The following is a 22,006-nucleotide window of genomic DNA, read 5'->3' on the forward strand; positions in this document are numbered from 1 at the left end:
TTTGTGCCCTAGGTGCAGCATTCTGCACTTGTCCTTGTTATGCTGCATCCTGTTGTGTACTCACTTTTCTTACCTGTCCTGGTTTGCCTGCAATCATTCCCTACCCTCTGGAGTGCGCACTTCACCCCACAATTTAGTATTGTCCGCAAACTTGGGCAGAGTACACTTCACACCCACATCCAAGTCACTGATGAAGATATTGAAGAGTACAGGTCCAAGGACCAAACCCTGTGGGACCCCACTATCCACCTCCTTTACAGGTCGATGCCGACCTATCTAGTACCATTCTCTGGGTGCGACTGCTAAGCCAATTTGCCGCCCACCAGACTGTGTAAACATCTATGCCACAGTCTCTTAATTTATTTATGAGACTAGAATGAGATGCCGTATCAAAGGCCTTGCTAAAATCCAAGAAAACGACATTCACCTCTATTCTTGCAACTAAGCATTTTGTGACCCTGTCATAAAATGAAACCAGATTGGTCAGGCATGATCTACCTGCTACAAATCTGTGCTGGTTTCCCTGCTGCATTATTTTTCCTGCTGGACTCTCACAAATATGATCCTTCATAACCTTTTCAAAGACCTTTCCAAGAATGGAGGTGAGACTGACTGGCCTATAATTACTCGGATCTTCCTTTCTCCCCTTCTTGAAAATAGGGACCACATTGGCCCTTTTCCAGTCCTCTGTGACCTGACCCAAGTGCTCAAACAACCGTGCCAGCAGTTCTGCTATGACACCGGCCAATTCCTTCAGTACCCTCAGATGCACCTCATCCGGGCCTGCTGACTGGAACACATCCAGTTCATCCAAGTGACTGCACCAAGTCACTGTTGATAGTTGGTAGGCTGGTGTCCCTCTGATGCCTATCTAAGAACCCAGTAGGAGACTTATCTTGAGCCCTGTTCAGGAACACTGAGGCAAACAACTCATTGAATAGCTCAGCCTAGTCCTCCCTCTCTGTCACTAATTGCTCCTCCTTGCTCAGTAGGGGTCCTATGCGGCCCTGTGCCTTCCTTTTGCTCCCTACATACCTTAAAAAAAAAAAAAGAGAGACTTTTTTTGTCTTTGTGTTGCTAGACTCAGCTCTGTAGTTGCTTTGGCCTTTCTAATTGTCTCCCTGCAAGTGTGGGCAAAGTAGGTATGCTCCTCCTTGGTAGCTTCCTCCTGCTTCCACTACCTATATGCCCTTATTTTCTGCCCTTAAGCTCCCCTGGATTTCCCTGTTTAGCCAAGGAAGGTTTTCTGGCTTTTTTCCCCCTTTTCCCTCGTACTGGGATAGTCTCTGGTGCCTGAAGGATCGCTTCCTTTAGGAATGACCACCCTTCCTGGACTCCCATCTTGCCAATACTCTTCTCCTGCAGCGCGTCGTTGACTAGACTCCTAAGCACACTGCAGTTAGCCTTCCTAAAGTCAAGCACTTCCACCCTATGCCGTATGGTGAATTTGATTGGTGGTCACTGTCCCCAAGGTGACCACAAATATGCAGTTCCCCTACCAGGTCCTCCCCCATAGCCAACACCAAGTCCAGTAAGACATTCCCCCTAGAGGGACCATATACCTCCTGTGTTAGGTGAAGGCCCTGCATGCAGGTCAAGAACCTACGTGAACGGTTGGATTTGGCAGACTGCTCCTCCCAGCACGTCAGGGTAGTTTAGGTCCCCCATGACAACCACATCCTTAGACTGTACAGCCTCTGAGAACTGCCTCAAGAATGCCAAGTCTAGCTTTTCCTCTGGGTGTGGTGGTCTGTAGCAGACCCCCACCACCAAGTCCCTTTCCCCTTGACTTCCATGTATCCTAACCCACAATGCCTCAACTTTCTCCTCTTCTGATCCCATTTTGATGAGGGTAGATGTATAATGCTCCTTTACATAGAGAGCAACCCCATGCCCTTTCCTCCCTACTCTGACCCTTCTGTACAACCTGTAGCCCTCAATGTGTACTGCCCAGTCATGGGTAGGGTCCCACCAGGTTTCCATTAGCCCCACTAAAAGTTATTGCCTGCAAGCAGGAGTGTGAGTTCTTTCTTCCTGCTTGTTCTCCATGCTCCTAGCATTAGTATAGAGATACTTCAGCTCTCCGAATGGTGCCTTTGGTGCCCCTCCCCCCATTCTGATGCCCAAAGGGCCCCTTGGTACTTACCTGGGGTATACTGCTGCATGCCTCGCAGTTTGTAAGTTCTAGACTCTCTATCTCCTGCTGCCCTGTCATACTTAGTTTAAAGCCCGATGTAGGAGGTCAGCCAACCTGTAACAAAAGACTCTTACCTTTTGTGGAGAGATGAAGCCCATTGCGTCCCAGAAGGACCCTTGCACGGACGTGTATTGTGGTTCAGGAAGCCAAAACCTGCGTGATGGCACCAACTTCAGAGCTGTGGGTTGACTTTCCTGACGCAGGTGATGTGATGCCTACTGCGACTGCTGACTGGGGGGATTGATGAGAAGACCACCTCTGCTCCCCATCTTCCTAAGCCTGGTCCCCAGAGCCCTGTAGTCACTTATGATATGGGCTGGACTACTCCTGCTGCATAATTTGTTCCCACATGAATGAGGACCATAGGATAGTTGTTGGAGGGCCGGATGGGGTCAGGAATTCTGGCTGTGACATCCCTGATCCTGGATCTGGGCAGGCAACAGGCCTTAGTGGGATCCAGATGACAGATGGGTCCCTCCGTTTCTCTGGGCAAGGAGCTGCTCACAATGATGGCGTAGCGTCACTTCTGCTTACCTGGCCAGCCCTCAGCTCACTCAGTGATGGCGGCAGGCCCCTCCAGTGCACTTTCCCCCACCGCACACCCCTCCAGTGCAGCCAGGGCCTCATTTGTTCCCCAACTGCACCAGAGGGGCTGTCTCTGAGGTGAGAGGTCTTTCGCCTGAGATACGACCATCCTCCACTCATCAGCATCTGCTTCAGGGCATTCCCTCGCACCTTCTCTGCCAGGAGTCTTGTCCTGCAGAGAATGAAAATAGCCATCAATCTCTTCTTCAGTTGCCCTGATCCCCTGCAGCCTGCTCACCTTTGCCTGGAGTTCCCTCACCTGCTCCTCCTGGGCCTCAATCTGGACACATGGGACAGGCAACCCCTGGCCCCCACACTATTCCCAGGCCTCAGAGGTCCTGCCAGGCAGCTCCCACAGACAGAGCGCCAAGGCATTGCTGACCCATCCAAGGGACGTGTCTAGGTGGAGGCCTCACAGGAGCTCTGGGCCAGAGGCAGCAGCAGGGCAGGGGCCCTGGCTGCGCTCCATGTCACCACCCTGCTAGTAGCCCCCCATCTCATTCGCTTACCTGAAGCCTCTGCCAGAAGCTCCTGTGTACTCCTGCCCACGAACTACTCCCCTGTTGGCAGTCCCTGTTTGCTGGCTTCCTGGTCACCTGGGGAGTCTCCTTTTATACCCTTCTGGGCCTGGGCTGACTCAAGCCCAGGCAGCAATCACACAGTCATTGTTATTAAATCCCCTCTTAGTCTTCTCCGGACTAAATAAGCCCCGTTCCCCCAGCCTCTCTTCAGAAGCCCCAGCCCCCTAACTGTTTTTGTTGCCCTCTGCTGGACTCTCTCCCATTTTCTGTGTGTGTGTGAGGGGGGGAACGACACCAGTATTCCAGATGTGGCTTTACCAGTGCAAAATACAGGGGAATAATCACTTCCCTCAATTTCCTGGCAACACTTCTAATGGAGTCCAATATGCTGTTAGCTGCCTTTGCAAAAAGGGCACATGTAGTCTTTCTGCGAGTACAGAATACATTATTTCCATGTGATCCCCTTCAAGTACCTGTCTTGCTTGTTTGAAAACCTTAAATGAAGATTACACCATTTCCCTGGGCAGAGCTTGTTCTGTTGTCCTACTGTTTTGATAGTAACTTTTTTTTCCTGCCATCTAATCAAAATTTGCATTTCAAGAAATCTTTCAGCAAAACTATGGAAGATCAAATATGAACTTTCCTATGTTGTATCGGGTAAAAATCCAGTAAAAAATAGTCTCTCATATAGATTGCCTCAAAGTGATCAGGCGCAGTCTTTGTAACTTAGTCCCCAGGCTGTAGGATCAATGTATTTTGGGGGAAAAAAGGGTATGGAGGCTAGGCTTTAAGAAAATAACTATATGAAGGTGGCTCTTACTACTGTCTATTGATACTGGACAACAGTTCTTTCAGTGGCTGTTCTAATTTGTAATGAGATACTCTTCTTGAAACATTCATTGGTTAATGAGGTCATCTGGAAATGGCAGAAGTATTGAAATCTCAAGCATTTATTTGTAACATTTAACTTCCCAATGTCAATATGCCTCTATTGTGTAAATATAAATCTTGTATTTAATGGTTATAAAATCAATTTAACTAGACTAGGATGGGGGGTCAGGTCAGTATTTTCATGGTTGCCATAAGATTTTCATAGTGCCATTAGTAAATAGGAATGTGAAAGGTTAAAGGATTAATTGTTTAACCAATGAGTGCAATGATAACCAGTTAGCTTACTGGTTATCCTTTAGCTTGGGGCTGATGCTGTCTGGCAGGGAAGGAAAGCAGCAGTGTCCAAACAGGAATCAGGCAGCAGGGCAGCGAAGAATGAGGGGGGAAGGGGGCGGGGGAGACTAGTACCCATAGCCTAAAAGGAAAATAGGAGCAATTGGCTGCTCATTCACAGATGTTCCCTCCCTCCCAGCACAAGGCTTCTGGCTGGGCTTTCTTCCTCCCCTCCTCCCCCCCAGTCAAAGGGCCTGGGCAGCAGCTGTGTCTGAGCTGCTGTTATCAGTTAATGGTTTAACCTGTATAGTCGTAGGAGGTTAAACGAATATTTTTTTTAAACAATATTTACATCCCAATTAGTAAATGATACTTAATATGGTAAATAGTAAAAGTTGGTAATACAGTGCATGCATTAACCAAGAAACCCACCCATTTCAGAATCTCCATTTGATAACTTTGCTAAACTAGAAATAGTTCTAAATTAATCTGTGGGGCCATAGAAATATTCATAGATTGTAAGCCCGGGGGAGGCCTCAGAAGATCGTTGAGTCCAGCTTCCTGCACCAAGCAGGAAAGGTGACTGGGGGTCAAGTGACCCCAGCAAGGTGACTGTCTAGTCTCCTCTTGAAGACTTCCAGGGTAGGTGATTGCACCACCTCTGGAGGGAGCTTATTTCACAGTCTGGACACCCTGACTGAAGAAGTTTTTTCTAATGTTGAGCCTGAATCAGTCTTCCAGGAGTTTGTGGCCATTACTCCTTATTTTTCCCTGCGGGTGCCCTGGTGAACAATTACTCACTGAGTCCTTGATGTTATCCCATAGTGTAGTGGTAAGCTGCTACCAGGTCCCCTCTCAGCCTTATTTTTCTCAGGCTGAGGAGTCCCAGATCCCTCAGCCTTTCCTCGTATGGCTTGCCTTTTAAGATTGATCATACGAGTGGCTCTTTGGACTCTCTCGAGCTTGTCTACGTCCTAGTTAAAGTGTAGTGCCCAGAACTGGACAGTACTTCATCTGTGGCCTCACCAGTGCTGAGTAGAGCGGAAGAATCGCCTCCTTGGTTTTGCTGGAGATGCATCGATTGATGCATGCAAGAGTATTATTTGCCCTACTGGCTACAGCATAACACTGCCAGCTCCTATTCATACTGTGGTCTATTACCCCCAGATCCCTTTCAGTCGTGGTGCTAGTCAGTTTGGTGCTGCCAAGTCTGTAGGTGTGTTGGGGGTTGCTTGTCCCAAGGTGGAGCACTTTATATTGCTCAACGTTGAACACAACATCTCAACACAAAGTTAAAATGAAGAGAAGAAAATCAAATATTTTTGGTTTTGATCATTATTCAAAGATAATACATTTGCTATAAGACAGGCCCTATGAGGAGTGACTGAGGGACCTGAACCTGTTCAGCCTCAGCAAGAGGAGGCTGAGGGGGGACCTGGTGGCTGCCTACAAACTCATCAGGGGAGATCAACAGCAAATAGGTTAGAGCCCCATTCTCCCCAGCACCACCTGGGGTGACGAGGAACAATGGTAATAAGCTGATGGAGAACAGGTTTAGGTTAGAGATCAGAGGCAATATTTTACAGTTAGGGTGGCCAAAATATGGAACGAATTTCCCAGGGAAGTTGTCCTCACCCCTACCTTGGGCAAATTCAAGAGGAGGTTAGATGATCACCTGTCTGGGGTCTTGTGAACCCAGCATTCACTCCTACCTGTGGCAGGGGGTCAGGCTAGATGATCTGTTCAGGTCCCTCCTGACCTTAGCTACTATGAAACTATAAGACATGCAGTATTATAGTAATGTCTATTTTAATACTGTATACTCCATGGGGAAGCTTTGGCTGCTTAAGCTTTTTAATTTACTCTGTGGAAATTGGAATTTCTTGCCTAGCTTCAGATCTCAAGTTGCTGCCCCTTGTTTTCCATGAAAAAAAATCTAATTGTAGATTGCAAATATTGTTCCCTAGGCAGCTGAAAAACCTGCTATAGAGCAGAGGTTCTTAGTCTTTAAGAGTTAGGGCACCCTCCGTAACTTTTGTGAATTAAGTGGCACTCCATTTAAAAAAAAAATATGGTATCTGTTACAGTACTTACTTCCTTGCAGGGGAGCAGCTGGGCAGGGAGAGCCTGAGCCTTCCTTTATCTGCATTTCCCTTTATGTATCACTTATCTTTTCACACTTTCTGGTGCAACCTTCAAAGGATCCTGCAGCACCCCAAGGTGCACTGGCAGTCTGGTTGAGAATCACTGCTGTAGAGTATTATGGCCTGTTTGTCACATGGAATCTGAGCATACTGACTGCAGCACACTCAGTTCTGCTGAAGGTACTGGGTGTAGAAGAATGATAAGGACAGTGCAGTAGAGTCCAATACTGTTTTGCCCTTTTTAATACTAAACTGCTTGGCCATCAGACACCTTTGAATTCAACTAGATGTGACCCTCTAAGACTTGGCTGTTTTTCCTCATGAATGGTTCTCCATTTCCCCAGTTTAGTAAATGCTGCTCAGTGGTTATGCTTAGTAAAAGTTCTGTGAAATACTTAAACGTATAATAGAAATGTTCACAATTGCCACAGTGTTGCTATGATACCACGTGAAATAAAATGCAGATTTCTCATGTTCTTAAATTGGTCTTGCATTCGAGGACTTCTGTTCTGATACCACAAATCAGTTCCTATCCAGAAGGATTTTTTCCTCTTACAATTTAATTTGGTATGATGGAAATAATGAGGATTGTATTTCCCTGTTTTTCAAATCCAAGTTAATGTAATCTTTTTGTGTATGCTTGCAGGTGACTGAGTTGAATGAGCCCCTCTCAAATGAAGACAGAAACCTGTTATCTGTGGCCTACAAGAATGTGGTTGGTGCTAGACGATCTTCCTGGCGTGTTATTAGTAGCATAGAGCAGAAAACAATGGCAGATGGAAATGAAAAGAAGCTAGAAAAGGTTAAAGCATACCGGGAGAAGATTGAAAAGGAGCTGGAGACCGTCTGTAATGATGTTTTGGCCCTCTTAGATAAGTACTTAATTAAGAACTGCAATGACTTTCAGTATGAGAGCAAGGTCTTTTATCTGAAAATGAAAGGAGATTACTACCGCTACTTGGCAGAAGTGGCTGCTGGTGAGAAGAAGAACAGTGTTGTGGAAGCTTCAGAGGCTGCCTATAAAGAGGCTTTTGAAATCAGCAAGGAGCATATGCAGCCCACTCACCCAATTAGGCTTGGGTTAGCACTCAACTTCTCAGTGTTCTACTATGAAATCCAGAATGCCCCTGAGCAGGCCTGCCTTTTAGCCAAACAAGCCTTTGATGATGCCATAGCAGAGCTGGACACACTAAATGAGGATTCCTATAAGGACTCCACTCTTATCATGCAGTTACTTCGAGACAACCTCACTCTGTGGACAAGCGACCAGCAAGATGAAGAAGCAGGGGAGGGCAATAACTGAAGAGCTTTCATCCCTGCTCTCTGTCATCTACTTGAGCATCCCCATCATCACCATCACCAATATTTCCATGCCACAGTCACACTAAATATTTAGAGCTAAGCATATCTGTATTGTCAGCACAGCTGTTGAGATCTGCTCTCCACTTTATGAGGAAGCAGTTTCAGACAAGTCTTCATGGGCATTGCTGGATTGATTGATTTTTATCAGCCCCATTTATCATAGTTGCACTTAAATAGTGCAGAAAGGTGCAGATTAAATGAGGCATTTTAGTTTGCCTGTTGATTATAAAATATGGGCAAGAATTATGGAAAGTGATAGAGAAGAGAGTAAATCAGAAATCTAACCTTAAATTTTCCATTTAATACAAGCTGATAGTGTTTTGTTAAGCAGTTCATCTTGTGCATGCACAGTAAGTTATCCACTCCCTAAGTACCTTCAGCCAATGAAAACAGTTAAGCTGATGTGAAGTGACAACTCAATCCTATTCATCAGTTTACAATAAACTGTTTAAAATGTGAGGTTTCAGTAGCAACTTGTTTTTTGCCTCTAATTTATGTGCACAGACTTTCTTTTAATGCAATGCATCTACTTAAAATTTTGATACCTGTAACTTTTTTTTGCAGTTGTTTTAAAGAATCATGATTTTTATTTGTAAACTCCTTGGCTGTTCAGTTGTCTTCTTTGTATTTTGAGAGCGCCATATCAATGTTAGCCCATGTTAAGATGGATGACTATGAGATGCCAGACATTCTAAATTAAATGTTTTGAAACTAAATGAATAAAATAAAATGCTGCTTTGGGGATATTATCTCTACATAAGCTATCCTGTCTTCTTTTAAAAAGAACCAGAGACTTAGTGCTGCATAACGTGTCTTATTTAAACAAATCAAAGGTTTAAGATTGTCCTGATACACTAAAGATAATGTACAGATCCCATCTTACGTACTTTATGGTGGTCACCTATATGTGAGGGAGGCAGCCAATTGTATATTCAGTAAAGCAGCTTCAAAATGCAACTGTAATTCAGTGCTATTAGTGGTTATGAAGTTCTAAAGAGCATTGCTTGTTGATACTTGTTAGTTGATTCTGTTAATAAAGACTTCTAGATCTTTCCTGAGAGCTTATTCATTCACAGTTCACAAATTCTGGTTTTAATTCCCTTTAGCGTTCTCTTCCACTTTTCCGTACAAATTAAATTAATGTTCTCTTTAAGAGATGCCTTTTGGACTTCCCTTATCTTGACTAACTTTAGTCTCCAAATTAATTTTTTGTTATTTGTTGCTATGCAGTGATTACTTGCCTAATTCTCTACTAACATTTAGGATACTCTAAGCCTGAAAACTGTGTAGACAGAAATTAGCTCATGCTGATCTCCGCTGCTTTAGCTACAGGTAGGTGAGCTAGCTAGTCTAATCTAGGTTGAGTTTGTTCTATATTAGGTTGTAGTAAACTAACTGCTGGATAGATTTATCTAGTCTCACAATCTTGTGAAAAATCAGAATATTACTCCATATTGGGGCATCACTTGTAATGCCATATTTTAAATTCACTGTGAACCCCTAAAGAACATGTGCTTTCTAGCCATCCCTAGGAGATTCTCATTCTGTTGGATGTGGTTTGGATGGCTCAGTTTCTACTAAAATTGAATATAAGATTTTCTTATTCCTGGGGACCTGGCCAGCCAACTGTTTGGAAATCTTGTGGAGCAAAACTACTTGATACCTTGCCTTTTCCACCAGGTACTCACAACAAGTGCAGATGGGGAGAGAAGGGTATTTTTATCTGATGAAGGAACCTACCTTTTGCTGTCTGATTTCCCTTTCCTGCAAAGTTGTAGTTTTTTCATGAACAGTTGCTCTTCATAGTGACATCATCCTAAATGTGGCCAAATTTAGGACTTACCAAGTCCATTTACGTGTTTTCCACCTCAGCTTATCTGTTGCACTACTAAAAGAAGTCCCGCAGTCTGCTTACACTGTAATTTAAACATTCATAATACTGTCAACTGCTTGCTATGTCTCCATTTAAAATGAATTCAAGTATTTCTTCTAATAAGTTGTGGGGCAGAGAGAATAGTAGTACTGGTCAGGTCACATGTGCGTTTGTTAGGAGGGAGAAGGGACAATTTAAGAAGCAAGCTGTTGGATAGGCTAGTAGTTTACCCAACATGGAGTTTGAATTCTGGAAAGAAGAACCTTGCCCAGTGGAAAACAAGTGAAAAGAAGACCCTAGCTAAAGGTAAGTAAACACCTGCTGTGGGGTTCATAGACTGGGAAGAGTAACTGAGGTAGTCAAGCTGAGAAGAGTAAGGCTGGTACTTCCTTCAGACATCTGCAGGGGGAAATCCCCTGTTCAAATTCCACAATAAAAGCTTACTGACAACTCACTACCAGGGATTTTCATATGCTTCATCAAAGTAACTTTTAAAATGTTAGCTATGATACATGAGACTTGGTTTACAATTAATTTTTAAAAATCAGTGACTGGACCACTGATTTAAAAAATGTACTTTGCCTTAACTTGCACTTGTCAAAGTAATTAATGATTCCATCTAACAAACTCCCTTCTTGGGAGAAGACCAGTGCTTTGGTCATTATTTGTCTCTCTCAAATAACATGTTTCTGTCTGTTCGCACTGCCAAAAACAGAAGTAAAACAAGCTTTACTACATCTACAAAGTAACTCTGATCAGGTATTTTTTCATTTGTTTAAAAAAATTATTACAAATAGTGAGCTTTTTCTGCCATCTTGTTTCTGGTTACCTCTTTACCCATTGGTATGTAAGCCTCTGCTTAGATTTCTGTGGACTTTGTTTTTGCTGTACTTGCAGCAATTTTTTTAGGAAATGGAAAAATAAATAGCTGCACCCCTTCTAATCTTCATACCATCCTATCCACATTTTCCTATGCTTTTAGTCCTGTGGGAGTTAGAATTCTGCTTTTATACTATTTTGGCCCAAATATACTGTTTAGCTGCTGTTTTTAGTGTATCAATAAGGTTGCTGGGGCGATGTAATTTTTTGGTTAGAATGGCAGGTGTGGAAGACTTTATTTTTTAGTCTGATTGGAAAACTTTTTTGGCCTCCTCCCTCATTTTTACAAATAAGAATGCTGTACCCACTAATGTAAAATGTCTTGAACACTCATAAAGAGTAAGTATAGCTGGTTATGTTAGCTCAGAAAAAATGAACTTCCAAACTATTACTACTACTTGTTTAAACATTTAATAGCTTTCCTGTCCTGTAACTGTTTATATGGCTTCCACTCCTAATGGGCATATACTCTGTGCCCCAGAGACTGGATTTTTTTGGGCCAGCAGTGTTTACTGGGACCATGCCTGCCCAGATGCATACATGTAATGACTCTTCAATCATCCCACCCCATCCTGTGTTATAAGAGACAGAGCAGGCTCATCTTACTCTTATAGGCCAAGTACAGACAGTCAAAAAGCCCAAGGCTGAATTGATTCAGTCTCTGCAGGTTAGTCGAAGCTGCAAAGATTAAATTGAAACAAGTGAACAGACATTTACCTTTGATTCAGGAATGCTGCCACATGCCTGCAGTGACTCAGGCTAGACAGGACGAGAGTGGGGGAGGGGGGTGCTAGAGCATGGCTCTGGCATGTAGCCAGGATGGGCTGGCTGGGTGTTTGCTTCCTCTTCCTGCTGCCCCTGTGGTCTCTGGGACTTGTAGTCCAAAACCATAGCCGCATAAAGTAATATGACAATTCTGTTGCAAAGAACTCAAAAGACCACAACAGGTCAGAATATTTTTGATACTATGGACTTATTTTTTTGAAGCTTTTAGGTTTGTTGTGAATTGTGTGTGTTAACAATGTGTGGCAGCCTAGCATCCTTAAAAGGGTCTCATGACACCCTGGTTGAGAATTACTGCTTAACTTCTTTAACATGTCTGGATAAGTGACAGAACCGTTGCACTGTCTGCTTTCCCCCCCCCCTTTTTAACAATAGGGATACTTTTTTAAGGAGCATTTGTCATAAATGGTAGTAACAGTTTTATTTTTATATAAATAACTAAAAGTTTAGGAGGATTTTGTATTTTTTAAAAACAGGTAAAAGGAGCTCTGGCTTGTCATCATGGAAGTAAGATAAGGAAACACTTGCAGGATTTCAGCAAGTGCTACTCTGAAGCAGGAAGGTCTCAGATTCTTTTACAAATGAAATTGAAGCAAGTGGTTTTCTATTTGAACATCTGAGTAGCAAATGTCTCCTTTGACATCACTGACTTCAGCAATATTGGCTTATCTAGTTGCCTGGAAACACTTTGTTAGCTCTATAAGGGTCTGTTTAGCAGCGGTTATGAGCACACAGCTTCCAGTTTGGAACCAACCTCTATATTCTTGCATTTATGGACCGGATTTCATTTTAAAGCCTTATTCGTCCTGTCCAGGCCCCTCAGTTTTAGGGTCCTCCTCCATTTGGAACGTCAACTGTAGCATTTACAAGGTTTATGGGTTCCCCCCTTTTGATTAAATTGCAACCTAATTACTACACGCCAGTGAAGACTGCCTCTGCCTCTGAAGTCACTGTTATATCAATGTGAAGAGTTGATTCAAGGCTGTAATGGTGGATTCCCCTGTTAGTGTTCCAGAAGGTTAAAGTTTCTGAACACTCATCCCAATTTGCTGCCCGTATTGTTTCAGAATTATGTATGAAGGAAGTTACGGATTTCCTGGTTTTCTGGTATGAGTTTTATCAACCCCAAAGAAGGTTAAATATGTTTGTGTATAATGTAGTACAATAAATGCCTTTAATATATTTAAAAAAATATAAAATCATTCAATAATGCACAGACTGAGGTTTTTACCGAAAGGGTCAAATGTCAGGCAATAATTGGAGACATCAGAATAGGTCTATTGTATGACAAAATTAGAGCTACTTAGTTGCACTAATGCTCATTCTAATAGTCCTCAAGTAACTTCTGTTGCCTGTTCGAAGAGCATAGCTATTTCTGAAATCTGAAGCACAGCTTGGGTTGCAGTTCTCAAAAATAGTACTCTTGCTGAAGACTTCCACATTGAATTTACCTTTTTGGTAAGACTGTCCAGTTATGTAAGTAGGACTTCTGATTGCTTTCAAACAAAGAGATTATTAGTTACCAACTCATTAGTTACCAAGACTAATAAACATCAGTTACTTTACAGTAGCTACAGTTTTTAAGGTGTATTGTCTGCATGGACTCTGTTTCTGGGGTGTGGGCAAAGCATGAACCATAAGCATGTTAGATCAGATTCTGCTGGCTTGTGGCTTCTGAAGCTGTGCCTACAGCATATCTTTGTACCTTACCCCTGTTCAAGGGCATAAAGGGTGCATTTTAGCAAGATAGAGGGGCATGTCATGGTTCAGAAGCAAAATATGTTTTGGAGAAGGGATAGGAAAAGAGTACAAGATAAAAAGCCAAATTTCAATGCTTTGGGTTCATGCTTGAATAAGTTCTAAATTTTACCACTGTTGTTCAACCAAAAAAATAACTTTATTTTTGTTTGGTTTTGTTGTTTGTTTTGTTTTGTTTTGTTTGTAAAGATCAGGAAAGAAGGTACAGTAGCTTGCCAGACACTTTAGGGACCCAGTCCTGTAAAGGTTTAACTTGGTATTCTCAGTAGATCTGTTGACTACACATCACAAATAGTTGCATTGAAATTAAGCATTTGCACAAGGCTTGGCAGAGCTGGACTTGGGGCTTAGTTGATGCGATTCTTTTAGGTATTCATATGAAAGAGTAGAAACATATAAAGCCTCATATAGATATATAAAACCCTAATTCTGAGTCTCTTGGAGTTGATTTAGACACTTACTAGATACTATTTAGATTGTTACAAAACCATACTTGTGCCTTCGTCTTTGCAACATTTCATGTGTTAAAGACGCATAATTGTAAGAAAAAGGTGACATGGATTTCCAGATTAATTCAGTTTTTCTCATAAGACAGCTGGGTAAGTGAGGTGACTAGTTGATTTGATTCTTTATATGCCTAATGCACACAATGTAGCAGCTCCTCAGCATTGTGTGTTTATTGGCTAATGTTCATAATGTCTGCATAAAAATAAGCAGAATATGTAATCATCCAGGCTACTCACTTTGATAGCAGTATTTAAAGATTAAATGCTTGATGGATTATTTTCCTTGTGCCTAGATACAGGGAAAATAGAGAGCATGTCATCTGTATATAAAGTGTGCCTACAAGGAACTTAAGGGCAAAGGATCTTGACAGATACACTTCTCAACTGTATCATACAAGAAGTTAATGACCTGGTGTGGGCATCCAGTGATATATTTTCAGAAAAAAGTAATTATCGTTAAGAATTTCCTTTGGAAATAAGGAAAAAACAAGCATAGTAGCATAATACAAGCAGGGAAAAGTTTAACACCACCAACTGAACTGCTTTTGTTGAAATCTTGCTAACACAAACACTTTTGTGGTCCCTGTGTGCAAGTAGACAAAAATATTTAAAATTTACTTGCATTTAATATTTACATAAACATTGCACATCTTTGAACAATTTAATATTAAAAGGTAATGGTTTAGGAGTGCATCCAATCATCAGAGTCTAAGTTTATAAACCCTATTACCTCAGCTCAGTATCCTTTTTTTTTTTTTTTTTTTTTTTAAATTGGGGGAAGGCTTTTTTTTTTTTTTTAAATGGGGGGAAGGCTTTTTTTTTTTTTTTAAATGGGGGGAAGGCTTTTTTTTTTTTTTTAAATGGGGGGAAGGCTTTTTTTTTTTTTTTAAATGGGGGGAAGGCTTTTTTTTTTTTTTTAAATGGGGGGAAGGCTTTTTTTTTTTTTTTAAATGGGGGGAAGGCTTTTTTTTTTTTTTTTTTGTTTAAATTGGGGGAAGGCATCTTGATATTTTTGTATAGCAAGATGAGTAACAAGTGATAAGAAATGTATGAGCATAAAAACATTGGCCTTATCAAGCAAAACATGAGTTCTAACCTCTAAATAGATAGACGGATGTCGAGTATTATTTAAATAGTCATAATGAATAAGCAATCTCAGTTTTAGCTGCATCTGATTCTTGTTTTCAACGTGTGCATTTACTAGCATTAAAGAGTTATTGTGAAGCCGTTTTTGAATACCAAGTAGCATGCTTCGGAGGTTGTTGAATCGGTCTGTCCCCTCCTCTATATTGTTACATAATAGTCATTGTCTAGCAGTCTAAAATAGGCTTTTGGTACAAAAATTCAAAAACAAACAAAAACCCCAACCACCTCTCCCCCAAAAAACAAGAACTTGAAATGTACCTGGGAACAAATTTAAATATCCAAGCCAAAAATGAAGTAGTTATGGGAACAACAGGAACTTATTTTGAGCTAAAAATGTAATTATTTGTTCTTGCATATTTCACTTTCACCAATTGGTCTAGAGCTATGATAGTTCAATCCCATGGTAGTTCAAGCACTTGAACATGTAGCTTGTCCTACTTTTTCACTCTGGGAAGGTCAAATGAGCATTTTGGGGCAAAGGATGTAGTTCTACTATCTCTCACACAAAGCAAACTTCTGCTCTTAGCAAAAATCATTACAAGACTGAGTTTAACTGCTTTTTAATTCACCATGTTAGAACTAAATTTTAGTATCTGCTTTCTAAACCCTCCTTAGTAATGACATGCAACCAGAATATTATTTTGCGACACCTGTTCATTAAGCTTCCCCCTGAAACTGAGAGACACTGAAGTCCTTAAAAATCTACATATAGTTAAAATGTTGAAGCTGTATGGGTCTTCCCTGATGTTAGCTGTGATATATTTGACAGAACTTTGACTGTAGATCTTAAATGATCTGTCAATTAAAATGCTGCATGGCTAACATTTAAGCAATCAAGGTTTTTGCAGCCATTAGTTTCATTCAGATAAAGACTGCGATGCCATTTTGGAAGTTCAAGAGAAATCTCTTGTTTAATCTTGATAAAGTATCCTCTTCTATATTATCTTGCAGTAAGAGATTATTTTTCTAACATTTCATATAGTGAGAATTTAAGTTAACTGAATAAATTTGCTTAATCTTTGAACAGTTGTCCACATGCACATTGCACTGCTTTTATATATACATCCTATGCACTTAATTTGGGAAAATTTTGGCCAGTGGTGTCTGTACGGTGCATATACACCTTGATGTTTCTTGTGCTTTGTATTCTGAGTATTGAGGATGAAGTGTATTGGCTATGCTTCTTTCTTTCTATTACCCCATGGCTTGAGAGAGAGTTATGTTCTGCTGGACTTCACAGTATCACTAAGTCCTTTATTCTATGTCTCAAGATTCATAGTGACCTCTGTAGTAAGTGGTTGTTTAGTTGTAGTGAAACTTTGTTGCTGTTGCCAGTTGACAACTTGTTAGTTTTTTTTCTTTCAAAATCTTTCTAGATCTAGAATGACCTTGATATAACCTGTAGGGCTGTGCAGAATTTCACTAGCCGTTTTGTTTTGACACTGTTTTGACTCATTTCGAGCTTGAAACAGTGAAATCGAAACAAAACGAAGGGCTTTGAAACGGCCTCGAAACAAAATTAGGCTAGTCAAAATGTTTTGAAACTTTAGAAACATTTTGAGTTTCAAAGCAGCCAGGTGGTGGGAGATGGGAGAGAACCAGGACTGAGCTCCCAGTGGCTCCAGGCTTAGCCAGGCATGGAGCACAACCCTAGCTCTTCCTGCCTCCCACGGCTGCGGTGGGAAGCCAATCACAGTGCAGGGGAGGGGAACTGAGCCAGCACTCAGTTCCCCTCCCCAGCACTGCAATCAGGCTGGAGAAGGGAACTGAGCCAGATTGCTCAGTTTCCCTCCCCAGCCCTACAATTGGGCTGGAAGGCAACTCAGTGTAGCTGGGCTGAGTTCCCCTCCCCAGTGGGACAGCCCTATTGTAGCACTGGGAACGGGAACTGAGCAATCAGGTTTGTGACAGCTGAAAATTGTGTCTAAGGTGCTTGCTGAACGCTGTGAAGATTAGACCAGGTGTTTCTTATAGTTTGTTCATGTATTATAAGCTGTATGTTGCTGCTAAGAACCTAATTAAAGTTAAAGTAATGAGGCCTTGTATATAGTGAGGCTTAGTAAATTTAGCAAAGCCTTATAGAAGTAGTAGTAAGCTTTGTGGCACAGTTAAAATTAACCTTATCAGAAGAATGCAAAAGCTTGTACTACTATTGGTCAGTCCTAAGGAAAGTTTGCAGTGGAGGAATCTGTATACCTGTAAGTTATCAGCATAGCTCAGAAGTTATAAATTGGCTAGCATATCCAGAAATCACTTAGAAGGGAGATGCAGCTCTGTGAGAGAAGCTACTGATTTAAAGTTAGCTGCTGACCTGGTTTCGGTGGACCTGTGGATCTTAAGGAGCCCGAGGACTGAATACCAGGGTCCTTCCCAGTACTCCCCCAGACAGCACTGACTGGGGACTCCTGACTTCGCTGAGCTTTGCAGAAGAAGAACTTGTCATACATCAGGCATCGGAGGGGACTGCTGATAAGTAGCTGACGCAAATTGTTACGGTCTGTCCTTGTTGTTTTGTTACTGCATGTAGTCATGTGTTTGTTAAGTCAATAAACCTTTCTTACCTTTCTACCCCTGACCACTCTCTCAATCCCGAACCCTCCGCTGGCAGCTGGGACACGGGCTCAGTTCCCTTTCCCGGTCCCAGGCGGCAGCACTGGCTTCCCTCCCTCATCTAGCAAGCAGATTGGGGGCCCTCAGCCCTGGTCGGACTGGCACAGCCCTGGCAGCCCTTCCAGGATTGGGCCTGCCAGTTGAGAGAGGCTGTTTCAAGCTTCCGCATTATAGCAAATGGGTGAAACGTCAAAACAGCCTCACTGTTTCAACGTAGCAAAATGGAACAGCTCTTTCGACTCTAAATGAAATTCGAAACAAAACGCTGTTCCATTGAAACCTTGAGATTCTAGTTGAAACAGAACAGTGCCATTTTGCACAGCCCTAATAACCTGGATTCCAACCCTCCTCCTCCTGCAATGGGGCTACACCAACTATTATTTTAAAATGCCTCTACTCCATGAAACAGTCTTATATCCTAGGAAAGTGCTCTATATCTAAGTTCTTTATCTGTTAAACCTATTGTATATACAGGGGAGCCAGGCTGTAAGTTCTCTTGGGCAAGTGCAGAGGGCTGGAGTTGGGGACAAAATTCCAGAGCCACCTTGGGCTTTTTTTTGTGTGTGTGGGTTACCTGCATCTACTCATTCAGGAATTTGTCACTTGATGAGGGAGACCATGCTTGTGCCTCAAAGGCCACTAGCATGACATTTGGATCATATGTGCTCTTTCTTATTCATGTCATCAAATTAGGTGGGTTTCAGAGTTGGCACATGGAGAGTCCCCAACATATTTTATCCAGTTACCTAGAGGGGGATATAGAAGTTCATCTTGGGATAAATACTGATATACAGTTACTCCTCATTTGGCATGGTTTATTACATTTAGGCCACAGAACATTAGTTCTTAGTGTTAATGTGATAGCTACTCCTGATTGACAGTACAACCCCAACCTCCTCAATGAAGAGGCTTTTGCTACCCAGGTTAACCCATTTCCCCTTTCACAACACGTACCTCTTGGGCACCCTCAGCAAGTCTGCAGATGACACCAAGCTGGGGGGAGTAGTAGATATGTTGGAGGGTATGGCTAGGATTCAGAGTGACCTAGACAAATTGGAGGATTGGGCTGGAATAAATCTCATGAGGTTCAACAATGACAAGTGCAAAGTCCTGCACTTAGGATGGAACAATCCCATGCATCAGTACAGGCTGGGGGCTGACTGGCTGGGCAGCAGCTCTGCAGAAATGGACTTGGGGCTTAGAGTGGACAATAAACTGAATATAAGCCAACAGTGTGCCCTTCTTGGAAAGAAAGCTAATGGCATGCTGGGCTGCAACAATAGGTATGTTGCCAGCAGGTCAAGGGAAGTGTTTATTCCCCTCTATTCAGCACTGGTGAGGCCACATTTGGAGTTCAGTTTTGGGCCCCCCACTACAGAAAAGATGTGGACAAATTGGAGAGGGTACAGCAGAGTGCAAAAAATGGTGAGGGGGTTGGGAGACCTGACTTAGGAAGAAAGTTACTCAGGGAACTGTTTATTTAGAGAAGAGAGGCCAGAGGGGATTTAATTACCTGCCTTCAATTACCTGAAGCATGGTTTCAAAGAAGAATGGAGCTAGACTTTTTGGTGGTAGCAGATGATAGAACAAGGAACAATGGTTTCAAATTGCAGTAAGGGAAGTTTAGGTTAGATATTAGGAAGAACTTTCTCACTAGAGGGTAGTAAAACACTGGAACAGGTTACCCAGAGAGATGGTGAACTCTCCATCCTTGGAGGTTTTTAAGACCTGGCTAGAGAGAGCTTTGGCTGGGATGATCTAGTTGGGGATGGTCCTGCCTTGAGCAGGGACTAGATGATCTTCTGAGGTCCTTTCCAACCCTAATTTTCTATGATACTTCTGAAACATGAGGACACATCTGCTACCACGTTTAGTCCTTGAATGTCTAGTACTGTAGTGACAGATGAGTTGTTACTGTGGTTGGGAGTTTATATGGATGTTGTGAGGTGCAAGGTTTATGGTCTCAGTGGGAAACAACACACACATGCAAATCCTTCCTATGGTCCTCATTACAGAAAATGGATGATATGGCGATCATATTTACAACATTTGCCCCATGTTAGGAAATGATCAGATTGGAGGTTTTGTATTGGATATCATCTTAATTGTACATTTACTTGGTCTGCAGAATAGGTTTGTGGGTGACTGAATCAGAGGAGATCAAAGATTGCAACTCTTGGACAGGGGCAGATGGGTCTTGGGACAGGGGCAAGAAGAGGTGTCTAATGATAATAATGATATATTCAAGAAGAGTCCTGTCTGATGCTTTTCAGATTTCACGGATGCGCGGTAGCTGTATGCCTTTCCTCCGATGCCCAGTGTGCTCTGCAAGACTTTGGCAAACTAATCTTACTGGCTCTGGCACAAAGGACGTAATTTGGTTCCTCTGTGTTTCTCATGTCTTGTCCACCCAATTCAAGATGCCACATCTGCTTTTGTCACAGGATAATGGGATGATCTGGGACCAGATTTAATGTCTCTACTTTGGTCTGAATGCTGGATGGTGGCCAGTCATAAAAACAGCCCTGCCCTTCACTTGTCCCTGATATCTTGATCAGTAATAGGAAAGCATTTGAGACAGACTTACCAGACTTACTTAAGTGGGCGAGACTCTCCTGCTTGTGTGGTAAAACATTATGCTGTGTGAGATATTTGCTGTCCAAAAACTTGGATTGCCTTCTGGAGCTAAAGTAAAATAGTCTGTCCTTAAGCTCAGTTAACATATATCTGATGATGATACTGCCATATTCTTTGGCTGTGTTGCTAACATTTTGGAAAGGCCTAATTAAGGTTTTTCCATCTGTAAAGGATATGATTTCTGCCCCCCTGTACCCCATTAAATTAGTCCTCACAGTACTTATCCTCTGTTTTGAACCACAGCTACAGAGTTTTTCATGTAGATTAGACATCTTTAAGGACACATTTCACAGTCCTACTGAGAGTGAGCTTCACCTGAACTGGTTGTCTATGTTCCCCATCCAGGGTGGAGGAATCTTTCCACACTTTGAAAGTAAGATGTATCCTAACTGTTTACTTGTAGAGAGCAAATTGTCTTCTATAGCAGATGAGGTTGTGTCCTATAGCAGACGGAATGAATGGCAAAGAAACCTCCACCCAGAAGCTGTCCAAGTAGATTTTGGACATTGATCTGGGACAGACATTGTATAAACCAGTTTGAGCCAAATCAGTTAAGTCTGATGCTACATTCAGCCAGGTTTATCTCAAACTGGCTTCAACCATTTTCAAACTGGTTTCTGTGCACTAAACGTTCTGTTACAGGTTTAAACCAGTTTCTGATCCCTTTGACCAGTTTATGTAATGTCTGTCCTTAGCCTGAAAGGATGTGTTATGTGGTAGTTGAGCTTGCCCACCTACATCTATTACAGTTTATTCCACCACCACTTAAGCAAACTTGACAGGTTCCCTGGGCAGTATATCCATCTCAGACCTCTTTAAATGAATAACCATAGCTCCATGCAGCTGCATCTACCACCCATTACACTCTTTCTGAAGCTTCCAGATTGGATTCTGTATTCCACAAAAGCAGTGTTTCAGTTGCTGTTTTCCTGAGACTGATATCCCCTCTCTAACTGAACTGGACCACTGCTTAAGAGACACTAATTCTGAGCCAGCCGAACTGGCAAAGTCTTTGAGCTTGACTACATGGGGGTGCACATGCATGACTAGTGAAATGTGTGTGGGACACATCATGAAGACCTTCAGTTACTGTAAGGTAAGTAACTTCTAGTCCAGTTGCTTGTTGTTGACCCTTATCTACAAAAAGTAATTGAAATAAGGACAGTACTCGCATTCATCTGCAAAAGGTGCATATCAATGCAGTTTTCTTTTAATGCGGAATATTATTATGCTTGGTTTGGACATGTAAAGTTTGTCTCCGATTTTTTTTAATAAAGACAAATTCTCTTCTGTGACCGCCTTATTTTTATGTTGGTGGTACTTTTTCCAACGTGTTTTAATGAGAGGTTAGTCCACTGATAGCTCTTTCTACACTTTTTTTTATATTTTAAGTACTGAAGACATTTATTTTAGTATGAGCCACAGTGATGTATAGTTAACACACTCTGGAAGTTAATCTCACTTTCTCCATGTAGAATTCATCTTTCTAATTACGGTGCATAAATCTTCAGATATCTTTAAGTGTACAAAAATGTAAAGTATACTGGCATTTTTGGCATGGCTAGTCTTAATTCAGTTTTTACCACAAAGCTGAAACACAATTCCTTTGTTGTTTTAATAGTTCTCCACACCTGGCCTGACTCAAAATTCGTAGGCACACATTCAGAGCCTGAGCCAATACCACCAAGTCAAATAGGAATGTATTTTGGAAGAAAAGCTCTTGCAATTTTTAGTCTTGGTAATAAGATTTTTTGTGCCAGGCAATTAATGTGATGATAACATCTGTAAAAACATTAAATAGTTTAATTGCATAGTAGGCTTTTTTCTGTTTACTGAACTGA

At 41.9% G+C, this 22,006-nt stretch overlaps 1 protein-coding gene across 2 annotated transcripts in view; it reads left to right on the plus strand.

The window, feature by feature from the left end:
• The window catches only part of YWHAH (tyrosine 3-monooxygenase/tryptophan 5-monooxygenase activation protein eta), a 36,709-nt gene extending 27,981 nt beyond the window's left edge, over positions 1–8,728 (plus strand). For both annotated transcript variants that reach the window (XM_019506853.1, XM_019506852.1), the window contains exon 3: positions 7,258–8,728. In XM_019506853.1, the coding sequence (XP_019362398.1) occupies positions 7,258–7,914 (657 nt within the window). In that variant the 3' untranslated portion in view covers positions 7,915–8,728. The remainder of the gene's footprint in view (positions 1–7,257) is intronic.
• Positions 8,729–22,006: the final 13,278 nt, after the last annotated feature.

The sequence above is a fragment of the Gavialis gangeticus genome, unplaced genomic scaffold (genome assembly GCF_001723915.1).
Source record: "Gavialis gangeticus isolate Ggan-Ray unplaced genomic scaffold, GavGan_comp1, whole genome shotgun sequence".
Classification (NCBI taxonomy): Eukaryota; Metazoa; Chordata; order Crocodylia; family Gavialidae; genus Gavialis; species Gavialis gangeticus.